General features: G+C 35.8%; 1 protein-coding gene across 2 annotated transcripts in view; it reads left to right on the top strand.

Annotated features, from left to right (window-relative positions):
* ARAP2 (ArfGAP with RhoGAP domain, ankyrin repeat and PH domain 2) overlaps positions 1 to 20,543 on the top strand; it is a 122,912-nt gene that overhangs the window by 70,696 nt on the left and 31,673 nt on the right. For both annotated transcript variants that reach the window (XM_051789906.1, XM_051789907.1), the window contains exons 20-25: positions 71 to 134; positions 7,256 to 7,419; positions 9,320 to 9,532; positions 11,572 to 11,677; positions 13,748 to 13,895; positions 14,606 to 14,674. In XM_051789906.1, the coding sequence (XP_051645866.1) occupies positions 71 to 134; positions 7,256 to 7,419; positions 9,320 to 9,532; positions 11,572 to 11,677; positions 13,748 to 13,895; positions 14,606 to 14,674 (764 nt within the window). The remainder of the gene's footprint in view (positions 1 to 70; positions 135 to 7,255; positions 7,420 to 9,319; positions 9,533 to 11,571; positions 11,678 to 13,747; positions 13,896 to 14,605; positions 14,675 to 20,543) is intronic.

Raw genomic sequence — 20,543 nt, 5'->3', positions numbered from 1 at the left:
ATGTGCATGTATGTGTTTGTCTGTATGTGTCTGCGTAGGTCATGCGAATGTGTGTGTGTTTTGTTTTCAGCAACCAGTAGTGTGATGCAAAATGGAGAGAAAATAGACGTCCTGCTGCTCGTTGAAAAAGGAAGGTAAGGTTCCTATCTGAGTAAAGGTTTGATCTGTTTTTATATTGATATTTTAGAATTCTTGTGTTTAAGTCTTGGAGTTTTTTTGCTTGGGGTTGTTAGGAGGAGAGTAAATTTGCAGACTTTTTAAATGAGGGAAAATCTTTGTGTATTAATTACATTTTATGTCTATGTCAGGAAATTCTAACAAGCACTACTTAATTAAAAGCAGTTTTCCCACTGAGAAAATTATTCCCAGATTAGTCTGCCAATAATGGTTTCTTCAAAAGGACCTAACTTCTTTTATTGTGTAAAAACAGAGTACCTTTTTGGAGCATTAACTACATTAATCACTCTTATGTCTCAGAATTCCGTGCCTTAATCTATGTAGGTCAGGTTTGAGAGGATATGAATGAGTCCCCGGGTTAATCTTATTGTAATGTGTGATCTCAGTTAATACCATCCTAGCTAGGAAAAAACATATGAAACAAACATGATCCATATTTGCTTCCAAGTAGGTAATATTCTGTGGAGATGACTGTGTCATATTTATAGTGATATGAGAAGTTGAAACTTGAAACGAGGTAGGTTATTTCTGCCTCATATATAGGCAAAAATTCAAAGATGAAAGTAAAAATTATGGAAAATAATTCTTAGTTTGTAACAGATTGGGACTTTTTTTATTTTGATAATGGACTATTGGGTGTCTGTATAAGAAGTAGTACAGTGTTTACACAGTCTCTTGAACAGCCAATAATAGGTTAATAAATGAACATTGTTTTTCTCTTTGTCCGGCACATAAAAAATCCCTACAGATACCTTTGATATCTAATCAGGGTTGGAGTAACTTGTTGGAGAAATGCATTGTAACTTGTGAGTTCTACATTTTAACTCTTCCCAGGATACTGTATAAGTTTCAGAATTCAGTAAGGCTATGAAGGCTAGAAAGAAACACTTTTTCTTGGGGATTTTTTGCTTGTTTGTTTGGTGTTTTGTTTGTTTGTTTTGTTTTTTCTTTGTTTGGGTTTTTTGTTTTGTTTTGGGGTTTGGGTTTTTTTTCCAAAGAAGTATATTGAAAGATGCAACATTAAGTAATCTACATACACCAACCAGTGAATCAGAGGTTTCCTATTCAAAGTGTAGTCCAGTAGATGGATCTAAACCTTGCATCTAATTTCATAGGTGTTAGTGCTGAGCAAAACTCTTACCTCCAAATCAGCGTTTATTTCTTTATAATATGTCTGTCAAGTAAGGGTAGGTTTTCCCTGAACCGCTTTAATAATTTAGTGGAAATTCTGAACTATTTGAAAATAATTTCACCAAGGGCAGTGGCGGATTAATGGTGGACATAAATATGTTTAATTTTTCTTCACTGAAGGCTGCTATAAATAATTTAAATGCATAGTGTACACTTTATCTTAACCATTAAAAGCCATATGGGTATGTAAGCTTTGGCATAGTGATTCTTGCTTAGGATATTACTCTAAAAGTATCCAGATTTTCAATGCAGTTGCGTGAGATTGCATCTTAAAGTGATAAGCAATTTAATGTGTGTGTGTGGAAAATGATTAAGTATAAAATCACCTTTGTCTTTAGACTCAGTTACTGTAAATTGAAATAAAGCCAGCAATCCTCCTTGTGCCCCTTTAAACTCTCGATAAAGTAATTAATAACTCTGTGACATCATCAGCATCAACTAAATGAAACATCGCAGTTTCTAGTTTTTCTGTTTTGTATGTCATTTTATATCAGTGCTTCTCTAATGTTAACTTTGCCATAGATTGATCACTTGGAAGAGACTATATAGCTGATGGCTTCCGTGTTAATTTGTTAGTTGCTTAAATGCAGGATAAATTATAAAATAGAAAAAAAATAGTATTGCAAGAATTATATAAAACAAGTATGATTTTTCCAAAATTAAGAAAAGTTTAGGAAAAAAAAAAGCAAACACCTTAAACCAAAGAAAAAAGCAAACCAAAACCAAAACAAACCCATCTTCCTTTACATAAAGACATAAATGTGGTCAATATCTTATATCTTGTTAAATTTCATTAGAATAAATTATGAAAATTCCTTGAGAATTTTCTTACTGACTTTCCATTACTTACAAATACTTATACCTCTTTTTCAAATCTCAGTCATTGGGTTGATTAATTAGGGAAAGTCATACGTTTACATGTATCATATATCTTTTTCTTTTACCCTTTTTTGTTAAATACTGTAGGCAAAAGAATGGCTTAAGTTGTTAAAAGTGGACTTCACACTTAAGAGTGATTTCATATGCAAGTAAACATTTTCAGAACTGTAAAAACTTCAAGTCTTCTGAAATAATTATAATCTAATAAACCTATGAAATCTTGATTATTAAAAAAATAATAAATTTGGGGTACATATATTTAACATTAATCTCATCCATCTTTATTCAGAAGAAGAATTTACAATTGATTTTGGCCTGTAATGTACATAATGCTTTCCTACTTTTATAAAATACAAGAATTCAGAAAAAATACTACCAAAAGGCATGTGAGATTTTTCTGAGGTGTCTTAGACATGAATATGATCCACTCCTACCCCTTCTTTTTTCCCCCCTCTTCCTTTACCCTGTTTTCTACTTGGCACCCTGCTGTCCATTTATTCTTTATCTGACATGTTCAGCTAATGAAGACTACCAGCTCAGAAATAGGAAGTGGTAATCATATTATACATTGCCAAGTAGTAGCATATCATGAGAGGCTCAGCCACGCTAAGATATTTCCAAAACCACAACACTGCTTCACTTTTTAAAATTGTTGTCTTTTTTGAAGATCAATGTACTTGCTAAATTTTCATGATGGTTCTAGACCACTTCTAACTCTACATTACTTTTTTCAGATCAGTTAATGTTTATGTTTGGGTGTCTTTGCTAAAGTAAATTATAAAGGAACACACACTCTTTTATGGCACTTATTGGTATTTTATTGCACTCTGGTCTCTACTGGAGCATATTGTCTGGGCTGTTAGAACTGTCTCAAACTCAACTGGAAGTCTTGGCTTCTTACAACACTTTTTTATGCCATAATCAGATGATCATTTGTCTCTTCTTGTGTTCCACTTTCATAGTTGAAATGCTGCTTGACATTTTGCTAGAAGTCGCAAACCATTTTCCAGATTTCTGTGTGTGATGCTTCCCTTAGTCACATAGAGTTGTCCTCTCATTTGCTCCATATTCAGTTTGGATTTTTTTTCCTTGATCTCTCGTCCATATTTTTAAAATGCCTGAAGTGATTGGTCTCCTGTAGCCATCCCAACAGAATTTGCATACTAGGTCGGTTAAACAGCTACTCCTGTGTACTTTGACAGAGAACAACAGAGAGATTTGTACACTGAAGAGAGGAAAGCTGTCTGAAAACAGCTGTACATAGTAGTTTTAAAATATATTTTCTATATATAGAATTTAATGTAAAATCTAATGCTACACTTTAAGGAAACACAGTTGTGCAGACAATTCAGTTTCAATTATTTCCTAGGTTTTTTTGTAATAATTTAAGTTCTCTCTTAGGTGTCAGTGAATGTTTTCAGACCATACTGTAATCCAGATGGTGCTTTTCTTCCCCCTGTTATGCTTCTCTTGTAGTTAACTCTTTCTTATTATGAATAATAAACCTTCCCTATATACTGGCACAATTTCTTTATGGTGTTGGTTCATGAATTACAATGCTTTCTTAACCCTTTGATGATAGCAGTAATTTTTCTCATAAAATGCAGCTATGGGCACAAAGTTCTAAAATCCAGGATTAATCTAAACATAAGACTTGGATGGAAAGACTTGTGCTTCCAGTGCTTCCAGTATGATGTGCTGGATATAAGCTCAATATCCTTCAAAGAAATATTGCTGACCTTCTTTACATGTAACAGTAATTATTAGTGGAATTTCCATGCTTTAGCTGCAGTTTGATTTTCTAATATAATTTCATAGTGATGTGTATCTTCTTTGTACCTCTGTTTTCGGATAGATAAATTATCAGAATCACTTGAAAATTGCCAGAGGGCACTAAATTGTGCTAATGTTGATTTCTCACTCTTCCTCCCCACAAACCTTACCCAAAATCACTTGCTACCACTGCTTTCCTGTTGCAGAGTTGTGCAGCAAAGCATACAGACATAGCTAAAGCTAGTGGACTTTGCAAGATGGGCTAAAGATAAGCCTTGCACTGTTGTGGATAAAGTGTGGTCACGTATGTTGTTTGTCTGACTGCTGGTGCAGAAGGATGTGCTGGTAGTCAGCAATAAAGTTGAACAGGTAACAGTAGCTTCCTTAATGTTGAGCCTAGGTGGTTGTGGACTGCTGCAGTAATTTGTGCCAATTCAATTCTCTCAATTCACTAAGGCAGAAATCTACCTTGGCAGGCCTTCTTGTTTGATCAAGTACTTAAATTATTAATTTCTTGGGTATGGATTTTATGTGCTTCACAAACATAGCAAAAACTGCCATTATTCACCATGTAATCACTATTGCTAAATATTTGTTATGAAGTGTGTACTCTTTATCAATTTTTTGAACTGGAAAAGTAGCATATATGTAAACATACTATAGAAGGCACTGAATTTATATTGAAGGAATGCATTTCAGTTCAGAATCTGTGCAAAATATTTGGTAGTCTGCATGATAGATCTTCATAAATGTTGCAATACAAATTCTTTCAAACATGATTATTTCTATAAGCCTATTAAATTCCTCAGTTTTGTGCCTCATGGGATATCACTACATTTCAGCCAGTGTTAATGCTTAGTCTTAAACCTTGGATTTAATATAACTTTATATTTTGATAATGACAATTAGTTCAGTGAGAAATGCTTGTATTTGTTGTTACTGCTGTCTGAAAACTGTGTGAAAGAGATGGTGAATTGACATGAAAAAGAAGCCAGATCTGCAAAGGTGTCTCTATTGCTTCATGAAGTTCTATAGGAGACTTCTACTGTGCTTTGAGGAAAGTTCTGCTCAGCTGCTGGTACTTATTTCCTCTTCATTCCTTCATCATCCTCTTCATTCCTTCAAGGTTCATGGAGATCAACAATCATTTCGAATTAGGAAAAAAATAAATTTAACGTTGTTAAGTTTGTCTGAAAGGATTAAAGTTCGAAGGAATTATTTAAACTTCTTATTTGTAAATTGTTGCATGTTTTTATGATTTAAATTTATCCTACATGTGCTCTCTCTCAGTCAGAAATTATTGAGGTTTGAGATGAGCTTTTAAGCCACTTCCACAGGAAATTGACTGAGTTCTGAACTGTGTCTGGCACTGGTTTCATTTCCTTTTCTCCCGTCTTCACTTCTATGGTATTGTAGTGAAATTGCATCTCAGATTTATCTTACCTTTTTGTGTGACCACTCTGGAGATTTTTTGACTGGGCAAAGTTAATTATTTGAAAAATAATTAGTTGCCTTCTGTCAATATCCAGGTTGATAGCAGCAAGATTTTTCACGTTTCTGTTTCTTACTGGCAACTTCTCTTTCCTGACTGCGTTGGTCCTATGGGACTGTTACTTAAACAAATACCACATTTTCTTTTTTATAACCTCTTCCTTTGTAATTTGAATTTGACTCAACAGCTTCTGCAATTTTAGAATTTTAGAAAATTTAGAGAACATCATCCTGATAGTTCTGATATGTTTTTTCTAATGTGATACATTGAGAGGAAGATGGAAAGATCCATAAAATACAAGGTAGTTTTTTCCTCATAGTTTAGGTAATTCATATATCACAACATTTGATTGACAGGCACATGATTTAGACTTTAGTATCTCTGTGAAAAATACTGATAAGTTTATATGACTTTTGAAGTTCAATATTGTATTTTCTCTCTCCTCCTATGGTACCAATTGATTGATATGCAGCAGAGTTGCCCTTTTCTTGTTTAGCAGTAATAATATTTTCACTTTAGACTATATTGCTTCCTGTATATATCATAATGCTTTAAATAACAAAAAATAATCTGTTGAGTCTTCCATTTATCCTTTTGCATAATACCATAATATGAATTCTGGTGTTCTGCAGGGAAAATAAAAACACTGTAATATGCATATATGTGTGCATCTAGGAATGCTAGAATGGAAACATTTATAAAAACAAAATTGAAAGATGCTAATTAAAAAAAAAAAAAGAAATTGGGTATTCCCTCTTTATATAAAATACTTGAGTTTTTTCTTTTCTAAATGAAATAATCAAAATGAATGTTTGTTTCTATTTTTTCTTCTATTTTCTTCTATTTTTCTTCTATATTTTCTATTTTTTTGATGGAAGTGTTTTCATAGAAGTTTGGTAGAACATTTTAACTCTTTGTCATTAGCAAATAAATTGTCATTAGAGAAAACTGATCCCTGACATTTCTTTCATGGAAGACTAAGAGCATGTATGCAGAAAAGTTTGCTTGCCATTTTAACACTTTAAGAAGTTGTTTATTACATACATGCATATAGATGAACATACACTCTTAAACTTTTCCTTTTTTGTATTTTCTCTTTCTGTCAGAGTGGACAAAGTTTACTATAGCATGTTTAAATAATAAAGTCAGAACAGGGTTATGCTTTGAGATAGACAGGTAAAGTGTTGCACTAACTTATTCTGCCTCAACTCTTACCTTTTTCATACATGTTCCTTAGCTCTGTGGTATCCTGAGCGTGATTGTTTGATACTTGTGTAGGAGGGAAATTCAGTATGTCTCAGCTACCCTACAGAACAAGAGGAATGGTGGGTATGTGTGGTGTGTAGGGGTGTGAATAGAAAAGAAGGAAAGCTTTTACGATATTGAAAGTTGTCTCTAAATCTGTTTCCTGTTTAGCTGTGGCTTGGACATATGAATGCAGAGTGAAGGAGCAAGACTGAAGAAGAGTAATTAAAATGTTGACAGGTTCTTTCAAAGGCTTGCAACAGTGTTTGTGGATCTTCTTTATCGTGGCAGTGCTAGTATGAATGTAGTTGGGAAAAAAAAAAAAGCTGTAACAATAGACCACCATCACAGCTTTATGTGGTGGAAGGTGCCTTGATGTCTTACTCCAAGTGTTTCTTTTTTTTTTCCACTGGACATCTTGTTTTATTGCTGTAGTTCAATAACATATTTTTTTTTTTTATTTCTTTCCCAAATTCAAAATATTTTTATACTTTTCAGAACACTATACATCCATGGCCATACAAAGCTGGATTTCATGGTCTGGTATACTGCAATTGAAAAAGCAGCAGGTACAGATGGTAATGCATTACAAGATCAGCAGCTCAGCAAAAACGATGTTCCTATTATAGTGAACAGCTGTATAGCATTTGTTACACAGTATGGTAAGTATAGTGGATTTTATTCAACCTAAGATCATGATGTGATGGTGAAGTACACTGCCACACATCTGAGAACATGCAATTTGGGGAAATACAACTTGGTAGGTTCCCTTTATAAACACCTTCCTATTTTAAATATTACCTTCTTTGCCTTATGTAACTCAGCCTTGAGGTCCAATGCAGACATCTCAACCCTGAAAATAAGCTCTGTGAACCAGGAAAAGCATGGTCTGAACTGGTCAGCACATCTTCTGGGAAACTGGTATTAACCATGGAGTTTGTTCAGTCTTAGACTGTTGAGTTTTCAGTGTTTCTTCAGCCTAAGAATGTATAGTCAGTAACCATTTGTTTAAGTGAATTTTGCCACCATTATTTTCCATAGCATTAGGTCATACACAGATGATGTTTGTGTCCTTTTACTACTGCAAATTCGTCATTTTTCTTCTGAAATGCTAAATACATATCAACCTCGTACCAATCTGTCTTTGGGATAAATACCTCTGTCAGTGTGAGAGCCCCTAATTTATATTTGAGTGGTTGAAGTTTAACTAAATAGCCTCTGAATATGGCAACACTGCATTATGGTAAATAGTTGTATAGGGGTTACAACTATTGCCTAAAACTAAGAAAAATATTTTTATTAAATTATTTTGTAATCATTAGTAATAGGAATTATTCCAAGTATAGTTTACACCATTTCATGCACTGACATGTTTTTAAAGCAGGGTAATTATGTCTGCCACTTAGAACAACTTCTGTATTCTAAATTAAAATTCAATTTCCTAATGTCTTAAATAAGTCAGATCTTTATTAAAAATAGTTTTTTTTCAGGATCAGCATTACTGGTTGTTAAACTGCTCACTTGAAAGCTGAAGGAATTATTTGTATGCATTACTTGCATATATACATCTTTTTTTTTGTCACCATTGTAGAGGTTTTGTCTTTAGTTGTAGTCCACAGAAGACAGATGCAATCAGGTTCCATAGCTGTTCCTGACAGTAACAACACAAAGGCAATATCGAATGGAAGTACATGTGGGCATTACAAGAAAGGTGAATTCTAAGAATGTAAGACATGATTTCATAGGTTTTGACAGAGTACTTAATTTGGCAGGTACATAAGAAAAGCAGGGTTTTATGTAAAGTACCAGTCTCTTTCAAGAAATGTGAATGCAGAACCACCTCTACAAAGAGAAATAGGACTGCACATCTGTGAAAAACTTACATGAGGTTTAAAATTCAAAAGTTTTGACTACTCTCATATGCAATGATTGAAGGTAGTCTTGACTTTGTTTTAGACTATAAATTTTCTTTGAAGTTGACTTCCGTGGTTTAAGTTGTTAAATGCAAGTATAGTGGCTGCCTGATGTCTTCCAGAATGTGAGAAAAATCAGAAAAAAGGAATACTTTCTACTAAGCTTGAGGCTTTAAAGAATAAAATGTTTTGGGTTGGATGAATGCAATACTTTGAGTCCTAAGCTGAGTTCATCAATAGGGTAATAAAATAATGGGAGTTTTGCTCATGAAAGCAGCTGTGTTTTATTTGTAATACAATACCAATTATCAAAACTTCTTTTCTTTACTGTGCCTTTTGAAAGTACTGTTTTAGGAAGTCCTGAGGATATTTGGGGATTTGAATTTCTTCTAAAGGACTCCTGAAATTGTGATCTCAGGCTTGCTTAATATTATAATGTGTATTTTTGCAAAGAGATCTAGTTGGGTGTAAGCAGACTTGGTAGTGTTTTTACTGATGAAGTATGTGCAAAAGGTCAGAGTGATTTTGGTAGGAAGTACAGTGTGTTTGGCACTCACATATGCCTTTTATATAATGATGTTTGGAATTTTTAAAAGAATACTTGATTTTACATTCACTTATTTTTCTACCCTGTATTTCTGTACCTTAGGTTTAGGTAGTAAGCAGATCTACCTTAAGAGTGGTGACTCTTCCAATGTGGCTGAACTGCTGGAAAGCTTCAAAAAAGATGCAAGGAGTGTTAAGCTAAGAGCAGGAAAACATCAGCTTGAAGATGTGACTGATGTATTGAAAAGTTTTCTTTCTCAAATAGATGATGCACTTCTCACTAAAGAGCTTTACCCATTCTGGATCTCTGCATTAGGTAATGTATTCAACAACACTCAATATAAAAAAAGGTTGTATGTACAATTTCAGTATCAGATTTCAGGGGGATTGTTAGTTACTTGCCCTCTGTCAACTATGCTATTTGATAATTGGCCCTATAATTGTAGTGAGGAAAAAAAATATTTAGAGCATGGCTGCAACAGACTTATGTCAATCAGAGAAAATTTTATTGCCTTTAAGAGAAACAAAATAATAATAACAAATAGCAATGTTTACCTGACAGTACGTTGTAAACAGTAGACCAATATTATCCTATGTCAGAGTTGAATCAGACAAAGTAAAAAGTGATGATTTACATGTTATAGAAGCATTTAAGGTAGAATTCAAGAAATAGAGATGTTAGAGTAGGAGAAAAGCATGTACTCTGTCTTTTGACCATATGTAGTTAAAAATGGCAAAATGCTATCATCTGCTTGAGAGTTAAATGACAGTCTTGCTGCCTAAATTTTTCCTATATTTTTTACGAACATTTGGACAAATTTACGTATATTAACAATGTAAACTTGGTAACATGTTATTTGGTTTTTTTTTCCCTTAGAAATGTTAAACTTAATTTGAAAGAAAATATAACTGGCTTCCTGTTACTGGAGATTATGATGTATTTAAAACATGATGTGTGTCTCTGTGTGGTTAGAAGCAGAACTATGAGATTATTAATAGATTAATCAGTTACTCATTACATAAATTGTGATAATTTTTATAATGTTCTTTCAAAATAGCTGCAGTTCTATTTGTTTCTGTATTGTGGTATTTACAAAGTGCAAGAAACAAATGGTTTCACTGTGAGGCTGTGCTATAAAATCGCAGTTGATGCATAGCAATAAGAGATGCATAGGAAAAGCTAAGATAGAACATTAATTTCTACATGAATGCACAGGAAACATGTATTTACTGTGTGGTGAGTTTTGTCTTTAAAAAAAGGCATATTCCTATCTGATTTTGTTTAAGTTCAAACGTATGGAGATTGCTTTATTATGAACCACTAGAAGTTCAGGAAATTCAAGTATTATAAGTATTACACATTTTGACCTTTAACCTCAATTTGAGCAAACTAGGGGAAAGACTATTAAGAATTTATTCACTTACCACAAGATTCTTCTCATCAGAAATCAGAAAAATCTGTGGTAGTTTAGATTTAAGATAACTTTTTTTTTAATGATGTTATAGTGATTCCACTTCCTGATATGCACATGGGGCTAAAATTCTGCTTCAGCTTTACAGCAGAGAATCCTGTGCTGTTATAGTTAAGTGATACTGAAAGTACTTGTGGGAAGACTAAAAGACTTAGGAAGATAGAGTAGAAGACTTTTAAAATGTTGTTTTGTTGTTAGTTTATTTTTTCTTTTAATGGAAGAGATGCGATGGAAGAGATTAACTTTGCTTATGTCCCGAGGAGGAGTATGCTCTATGCAGTACAGGGAGACAGACTTGAGAGCTGTGGCTGTGTCTCAGATACTGTCATTCCCAAGGCTGGAATTCCTGTCATTGGCAATGCCATTGTTCAGCTATGTGTAACTTTGTATAACTTGTTCACCAGCCCTTCCCCTTTGCTCTCCTCTTATCAGTCTTGAATACTTGGTCTTCAAACTACTTAGGGCCTTGAGACACTTTTCCAGTAAAAATTTAAAATATGAAAAGGTCTTTTCCTTTCTCATTTCTGGGAGCTCTTAGAAGTATGTTTGCCCTTGTGCATACACAGCTCCACTCACATGTACAAGCTACAGATTAAATATGCTTTGAGAGGAAAAGCAATTACTATTCTGGGATTTAGTCTTAAACTGTAGCAAATGGGGCTTGAATATAGAACTGTCACTCTTTGTTGCTGTTTCCCTGAACTGGTGTACAATAATAGAGTTTTTTGCTAGTAGATTGTCAGCACTGCCTTTATGAAGTAGAGGTTGTTTGGGTAAATAGTAATTTTAAAGGACTGGATGATGTTGTTATAGTTCATGAGAACTGCTGTTGGGTTTTGGTGTGCATTGTTATTAATGCTCAATGATTATTATTTTCTGGCAGATACACAGAATGAAAAGGAACGTGTGAGGAAGTATGGAGCTTTTATTCATTCGCTTCCACCAGTCAACAGAGCAACCTTGGCTGCTTTAATTGAACATCTTTACAGGTCATTGCAAACGATGCATTGTAGTAGAGAAATTCTTGTAATGTGTTCTTAGTATAACTCTACCATATATGGAATGTGACTTGTTTCATTAACCAGTAATCACAAAAGCTTACCTAGTTGCGACAATTAATTACATTTGAATCCCTTTAATTGATAATCTGTTTTTTCTTTGGTTGTAATTTTGGCAGTAGGTATCTATAAAAATCAATGGATTAGAACAGCCTTCCAGGGAGAGAGGGCTGCCAGTGTATGTGTCCAAGTAGGGTAATTTTTGATGTAGCTTCTTAATACAATCTCATTTCACTCCAGTCAGCTAGTCTTCCAGAGGATTGTTGCAAATCGTTCTTGAAATTAAAAGATTTTTTTCAGTGAAAATGTTCTTCTCTGCAATCTTTTTGCACATAATAACTCTGAGAATTGCCTACCCTTTCTGGTTTTCATCAGTGCTTCATTTTACAAGGTAGGTAGTGGTAGAGAATATCCAAAATACAAACTTGTTTAAGCACCAAAGGTCATGTCTTCTTCCAAGATCAAATAAGGGGCAGAAAATATATAAAAATGTATGTGATAGGGTGGTTCTATGGTGTCATGGTTAATATTACTGGTCTATAGTGTATTATATCATCTATTGAACAAGTCAAATTATATTTCTGGTTAATTGTAGTGGGTAGAGAATATGTAGAAAATTCTCTTCACAGAATATTTGTGTTGAAAAATAAGTTACCTAGCTAGGTACATAGCAGATGTCATTTAAAAACTATTTATATTTCTGTGAAATTAATTGGCACCATTATTAGGAAAAAGATTATAGTATGTATTGTGTTTAAGGGTATTTCTAAGCATATCCAGTTTGGAGATATTAGTATGCTGTTGCATCTGTTCTGCAAGTAGTTTGAATTCATGTGGATAACTGCCGATGCCTGAAACCTATTCTGACACAGTTTCAGTTTTTCTTCGATGTTGATTATTAATAAAAACAGTCTAAGTGCATCACTAAAAGAGGGATTTTATTCTTTGGTCCTCTTTGTCACAGTCACCCATCGTTATCTCTGAGGCCTCTTGCTGGGCAGCTGCCCCTGGCTTTCCAGGCTGAGCACCTGTTCGGTTTCCCACATATAGCAGCCAAAATTCTGCTGTGCTTTAAAGTGTTTGCCTCTAAAGGAAGAGACATTATATAAACAGAACTGATATGAACACTTAAGTATAGGAACTAAGGATCTAATTTCTTTCCACATTTTGTTTGATCTTAGATGATACGTTTGTAGGATCTACTTCTTTGCATATTACAGTGAAACTGTATTTAGCATTGGTGTGGCCTCACCTGAGTACTGTGTGCAGTTCTGTGGTCTGCAATTTAAGGATGTTCAGTTCTTTGAATGTATCCAAGGGAAGGCAACAAAGCTGGTGAAAGGGCTGGAAGGAATGGCCTATGGGGATTGCGTGAGGACTTTGGGCTTGTCTAGTTCAGAAAAAAGGAGGCTGAGGGGTGACCTCATTGCCCTGTACTTCTTCCTGAGAAGGTGAAGTGGAGAGGGAAGTGCTGGTCTCTTCTCCCTCATATCCAGTAATAATGTGCATGGAAATGGTTCAAAGCTACATCCAGAGAGGTTCAGACTTGTCCCTGGGAGACATTTCTTTACTGAGGGAGTGGCCAAACACTGTAACAGGCTTCTTAGAGGGATGGTTGATGCCCCAACTCTCTCAGTGTGTAAGAGGTGTTTGGACAGTGGCCTTAGCAACATGCTTAACTTTTGGTCAGCCCTTAAGTGATCAAGCAGTTGGACTAGATGATCGTTGTAGGTCCCTTCCAACTCAACTATTCTATTCTGGTTTTATTCTTTTTAACTCTAAATAATTTTTGTATCACTTGAAATGCAGTTAGAAAGTTTTCATTTCTGTAATGAAAGATAAAGGATATAAAGAAATATAAAATAAATAAGTAATAGTACATGTTTTCATTTCATTTAAGGGAGTTATTCTTTTTGAAATGAAGTCTGTATTCTGTAAGCTGCCTCAGACAATTAAAGGAACAATGAAACCTTCTAACTATGTTTATTTTTCTTTCAACAGGGTGCAGAAGTGTTCTGAAATTAATCATATGAACCCTCACAATTTAGCCATGGTGTTTTCCTCATGCTTATTTCAAACTAAGGGCCAAACTAGTGAAGAAGTCAATGTAATTGAAGATCTAATTAAAAATTACGTGCAAATTTTTCATGTAGGTATCTTTATGTAAAAGTATCCTAATTGCTCAGTTGTTAGAGATGCTAAAATATAGAAACTTCTTTAAAATGATCTTGCTATTAGTTAAATGATCTGAGGATTTGCAGGGTTTTTGAACTCTTAATTCAGTGGATGTTGTTCTTGGCCTACTCTAAATTTTATTTCCCAGCTAGCTTAATCTGTGTAGGAAAAGCTATTTATGGGATGCTGTGAGCTACTGTTTTCCAAAATGGTGAACATTCTTCTTGCCATCAGCAGCGTATTAAATTTAAGATAATTTTATGATTATGACTATTTAAAATAATACTTTTAATAAAATTTTATGAGCCTGATGAGAACTGAAGCATGGAAGGATTTTGTGTTCTTAGTCTCTGAGCTGTGATTGCAATGCGTTTTTTTCCTTTGTTCTAGAAAGAGTCTTAAGTTCAATGGAATAGAAAAGATACTACTCACAGCATTTCCTATTAGGCATTTTGGTTTAGAGTTTACTGTTCCACTCTAACATTGTTTGGCAGTTTTTCATGGATTCCTCTCTGTTTTAAAATTTATTTCATCAAGTTTATAATAATGAATATCATCAATGAAGAACTGTTTCTGACTGATAGAATATTTTGCATAGGTGCTTCTATAAGAACATGATTGACAGTATTGGTAATTGTTACAATATTTATTATTTATTGATCAAGAACTATTCATTTTAAACAGATAAATGAAGACCAGGTCAAACAAATGGATATAGAGAACAGCTTTATTACCAAGTGGAAAGACACTCAGGTAAGTGGCAAATATCAATTGGTGTGAGAATAATTTCAACAAAGACCATTTTGTTGGTTTTTTTATACCTAGATTTCTAAAAGTAAATTTGTAAAAGTTTGTGTCGTGATCAGTGTTGTTAACTACAGAGGTGAGGGACATAAACTGAAATGAAAGAGGAGGCATGAGCTGATAAAGTAAAACAGTTCTGTGTAAAGCATCTTGTGGAATTACGTTCTGGCCCAAGCTTACAGGTTAATTTACATGCTTTTACTATGCTTCGTAAATTGTATTAGAAGGAAATAGTCAACATTTGCAAGTGCAAGAGTGATGTCCTCTCTGTTTTTTTTTTTAATTTTAAACATACATATTAAATACCTTAAAATGTGTATTAGCTTTTATTATTTCATGAGCTTTGGGTATATATGGTCTCTCTTTATTAGAGTTACACCATCACTTTGAGTTTAAAGCATCTGAGTCTTCAGTTGCATCCTGTTTTACGACCGTTTCTAGAACCCCAAGGCACAAATATTATTTGGGGAAGCTTCAGACACATGCTGAAAGTCAAACAGTGAACTTTAGGATACAATATAAGAAAATAGGAGATCTTATGCCACTTATTGTCATCTTAAGTTCCAGTCCTACTTGTAACAACTTTTGAATAGTTTCAAAATTATTGAAATTGAAGTTGTAAGAAACAGCAAAGTGATACCATGTTTCACTGTCTGAATGGTATTTCTGTCCAATCCTAATTATAGCAAAAATCACTAAGCTTTGTAACACCAAGGTGGATGAACTAAGAGAGGTAAAATGAGATGTAGGGAGCTTAAAAGCTTTTACAGAAATCTAAAGTAGTGGAGGAGAAGCTTTCAGTGATTTTGGAGTTTATAGGGTTGTAGAAAAGGAGAGAAGGCTAGCAGAGAAAATCTGTAATGCTTTCTCTGTTGGCTAACTTCCTGCTTCCAGCAATATTTTCATGGTACCTTGTAAGCCATAATTAAGAAGACAGGGTCTTGGAAATACATGTTGAAATTGCATGTTCTGTGAATTGCTATCTGGAATCATTCTTTTATCTCATATTCCCTTATTGTCTGGGTTGTAGTGGCATGAAGCCCTCTTACCATAATGACTTTCTGTCAGTGCGCGTATTAGAATGTCCATTTCCTGCTTTGTCTGGTGGGGAGTGACCAAGTTACTGAGAAATGATTTGAAATTTATTTCTAATGTCTGTCTTGCAGAATGGAAGTATCTGCCAATAAATAGCCACATAAAAAGATAGCCAAAAAATCCCCCAGATTTTATATGATAGAATCATAGAATTATAGAATATACTGAGTTCGAAGGACCCATCCAGATCATGGATTCCAGCTCCTGGCCTTACACAGGAGACCCCAAGAGTCACACCATGTGCCTGAGAGCATTGTCCAAACACTTCTTGAACTCTTTCAGGCTTGGTGCTGTGACCACTTTCTGGGGGAGCCTGTTCCAGCACTCCACCCCCCTGTGGGTGAAAAACATTTTCCTGATATCCAACCTAAACCTGCCCTGACTCAGCTTCATGCTGTTTCCTCAAGTCCTGTAATTGGTCATGTGAGTGAAGAGATTGATACCAGCCCCTCCACTTCCCTTCATGAGGAAGTTGTAGACTGCGATGAGGTCTCCCCTCAGTCTCCTCTTTTTTAGGCTGAACAAACCAAGTGACCTCAGCTGCTTCCCTTCAGTCTTCTCCTCAGTTCCTTCACCATCCTTGTGGCCCTCCTTTGAACACTCTCTAATAGTTGAATGCCTTTTTTATATTGTGGTGCCCAAAACTGCACACAATATTCAAGGTGAGGCCTCACCAGAGCACAGCAGAGCAGGACAATCCCCTCTCTCAACTGGCTGGTGATGCTTTGCCTGATACCCCCCAGGATACAATTGGCCCTACTGGCTGCCAGGGCACTGCTGACTCATATTGGACTTGCCATCAACCAGGATTCCCAGGTCCCTTTTCACAGCACTGCTCTCCAGTCTCATGTTCCCTAGTCTATAGAAACAACCAGGAGTGCCCCATCCCAGGTGCAGAATCCAGCAATTTTCCTTATTGAGCCTTATATTGTTGGTGATTGTGCATCTCTGATAAGTTGAGGTCGTCAACAGCTCCTCCCAATTTAGTCTTGTTGGCAAACTTACTTAGTATTCCTTCAAGTCCTGTGTCCAGATTGTTAATGAATATGTTAAAGAGAACTGGGCTGAGGATGGAGCCCTGCAGAACCCCACTAGTGACTGGATCCAGCCTGATGTCACTTCATTCACTATAATTCTTTGTGCCAGACCTGTGAGCCAGTTACTCACCCTTTGTGTAACATGGTTATTCAGCTGTATGTTGAACATGTTGTCCAGAAGGATACTTTGAGAGACAGTATCAAAAGCTTTGCTGAAGAACAAAATGATCACATCTACTGGCTTTCCTGAATCGACTGGGTGGGTTACCCTGTCATAGAAGGAATTCATGTTCAATAAGCAGGACTTTGTCTGAGGGAAGCTGTGCTGGTTGTGACTGATGACTGCATTGTCTTTCAGGTGTTTTTCAGCACTTCCCAGAATAATCTTTACCATGATTTTACCAGGCACTGAAGTGAGACTAACAGGCCTGTAGTTTCCAAGGTCCTCCTTCTTGCACTTCTTGAAAATCAGGACAATGTTTGCCAGCTTCCAGTCAGCTTGGGAATCCTCTCTGGATTCCCAAGACCACTTAAAAATCATCAAGAGAGGTTTTGTGATGACATCAGCCAGCTCTTTGAGAATTCTTGGGTGAATCCCATCAGGCCCCATAGATTTTTGGGGATCCAGCTGGAGCAGCAGATCCCACCCAATTTCAGGGTTGACTGGGAGTTGATCATTCTCACAGTCATGGTCCTCCAGCTCAGGGCACTGAGACCCCCTTGGTCCATCATCTGTGTTGAAGACAGAGGCAAAGAATGTGTTAAACACCTCTGCCTTGTCTCTGTCCCTGCTTGTGAGGTGACCATCCTCATCCTGATTTTATTTCTATGCTGCCTTTTTTTCCATTAATATATTTGAAAAAACTCTTTTTATTGTCCCCCACATTTCTGGGCAGCTTCAACTTTGGCCACACGAATTTTTTCCCTGCAGTGGCAAGCAGCATCTCTGAATTCTTCCCACATCACTTCCCCTTGCTTCCATTGGGTGTACACCTTCCTCTTTGTTTTATTTCCTAGAGAAGATCCCTGGTCAGCCAAGCTGGCCTTCTACCTCATCTGCTCAACTTTTGACATTTAGAAATTGCCTGTTCTTGTGGCCTTAGAACGTAATGTTTAAAAAGTGACCAGCAGGTTTTTTTGCACCTACGAAAACATTTTCCCATGGGACATTACTTACTAGTTCCCTGACCAGCCTGAAGTCTTCTTTCCTCATGTCCACAGTTGAAATTTTGCTGGCCCTTTTCCTTCTGTCAGCAGAGATTTTAAACTTGATCACTTCATGATTACTGTGACCAAGACAGTCTCCAATCTCCATGTCACTCATTAGATCCACTCTGTTGGATCAAGGATCAAGGAGGGCATCTTTCCAAGTTTGTTCCCTTACAGACCTTAGGACACTTAATGGACCCGTTCCATAAAGTTGTCATATGGGTTTTTTAGGAATCTTCTGATCCATGTTGTACCAGATATATGATCCTCCCAGTTAATTTCTGGCAAGTTGAATTCCCCCATAAGGATAAGGGCAGTTGACTTGGAAGTGTCCCTTAGTTCCTCATAGAAAAATTTGTTGGTGGCATCATCTTGGCCAGTCTATAGTAGACTCCTGTGCGGGATATCTGCATTATTTGTTTGCACCTTGATTCTTACCCAGAGGCTCTCAACTCGTGCTGTTGCCAATGGTGAGGTCTGTACATTCTAACCCTTCCGTTACATACAATGCCTCCCCCTCACACTGGGGTGTTTTAAAATTGTGTATCTGGAGTGATTCCAGATTTCTACTTGGAAAATACTTAGAATTCATAATATTCAGTACATGTTTTCACAACCTATTATGAGAAAAATAGTAATTGAGTTACTGGATTTAATAATTATTCTTAATTAATACTGTATTTGAAGACATCATAAAATGCTGAGTTTGAGTTAGAAAATATTTTTGGACCTTATTGAATCATTGATATCTCTGCTGTATGGCATCCCCTAGGAAAAGAGCCACTAGATAGCAAATATGACCTGAGAAGACTGTAAGTTGTTTGGGAGCACTTGCCCCAGAGATAATGGCATTTTTCTTGTTAGCTTTCTAAACAAGTGATGGACATTGGAACAAAATTTCTACCTTTTATTGGTTAATAAATTGAAGTTTGAACTGCTTTTAAGGATTAGGACTGCAGTCTTTCTGTTATGTCAACCTGCTACCCTTGAAATAACAACTAAGGAATGGAGTCCTCAAGAGCCTGACTGTCATTTGTGGTAATTTGATTGTGACTATGAACATTTTTTCCCTCTGAATTAAGCTGTGGAACATTTTCTGGTTTTTTTTTGTTTGTTTGTTTGAATTTGGTTTTTGTTTTGTTGTTTGTTTGTTTGTTTGGTTTTGTTTTGTTTAGTTGGTTTTGTTTTGCTTGGTTGGTTTGGTTTTGATTTTATGGTCTTTGGGGTTTTTTGGTTTTTTTTGTAGCAGACGATTAATGTAACTAGTGTTTCATTTAAAAGCACATTTTCCTGAAACTTCATATGCACATATGAAATGCATCGATGTCTAATGCCTGGTACCTCTTCAGTGCAGGAGGAAGTGCTTCATATTATTTCAAAGTTTTCACTGCCTGAAGCCCACTGATTCTGCTATGTGGTTAGAAGGTTGTTTAGAGATTTTATGTGTATCTGTTTCTCTAGAAGAATTCTACATTTCTCTAAATATGCATGGTGTTGTCAGTAGGTTTTGCTGAGGGAATATGTTAGAGTCAGACCTGGACTAACATGAACTGCTTTTGAAAAAGATTAACCTTCATCATTGTTATATTTTACAATTATAACTTCTGTCATGAGTATATAGTGCATATTAATCATAATTTCAGAAGACTAGATTTTAGAGGTGGATACACTTTACATTTTACCAGGCTTGGAACTTTCATGATTACAGATTCATGAATTTTGTGGTTTACTGAAGCAACAGAAGTACAGGTTCAAAATTGCTGTTAAATGCACTTACTCCATCAGCACTAAATATACTAAAGCTAGCAACTGACTAACAAAGCTAAGTTAGCAATTTAAGGTAAATTAACAAATTCAGCTTTGCACTAAACTTAACTTTACCATTATTTAAGCTTAGAGCCACCCAGGTATGCTCCAAAATAGTTGGAGGCACAGATCTTACCAAAGGGGCATCCCTGCTTTGGGGAGGAGAGAGGAGCAAACTTGTTGACTTGTCCCTGAAGAGGGGTTGTGATCTTGTCCTCTAAAACAGAGGATTCCAGATATCAAATTTGTATTTTTAGAAATGGACATGGGACTATAGTAAAATTACTTGTTACCTGTTGCTGCCATCATGGATGTCGGGGCAGCCACTTTCTCATTTTCATATTGGTGGGTGTATTTTTTCATATGTAAATAAGAAATAATGAAGGTTTTGGTTACCTTTGGTCAGGCTAAGACCCGTGCTTGAATCAAAGGCAGAAGAGAACCATGACACTTCAGCATCACTTCATCCTCCATACAGCTGAGGCAGCAATAAAGGCCATCTGACCTTTGCCTGCAGCATGTTAAAACCACACATCATCTCCTCCTTAAAGGACCAAGTTTATCCAGCTATGCATGGTTAAAGGGGAGTGAGGCTAACATCTCCATACAGAGGTGTGGGTGCTCATCTGTGCTTCACTGAGGCATTGGGCTGTGAGGCCTCTGCTTCACCT

The sequence above is a fragment of the Manacus candei genome, unplaced genomic scaffold, assembly GCF_025592945.1.
Source record: "Manacus candei isolate 608988 ecotype Guabito, Panama unplaced genomic scaffold, ASM2559294v1 h1tg000028l, whole genome shotgun sequence".
NCBI lineage: Eukaryota > Metazoa > Chordata > Aves > Passeriformes > Pipridae > Manacus > Manacus candei.
The sequence above is the reverse complement of the archived record's forward strand: the minus strand, read 5'-3'. Positions and strand labels throughout refer to the sequence as shown.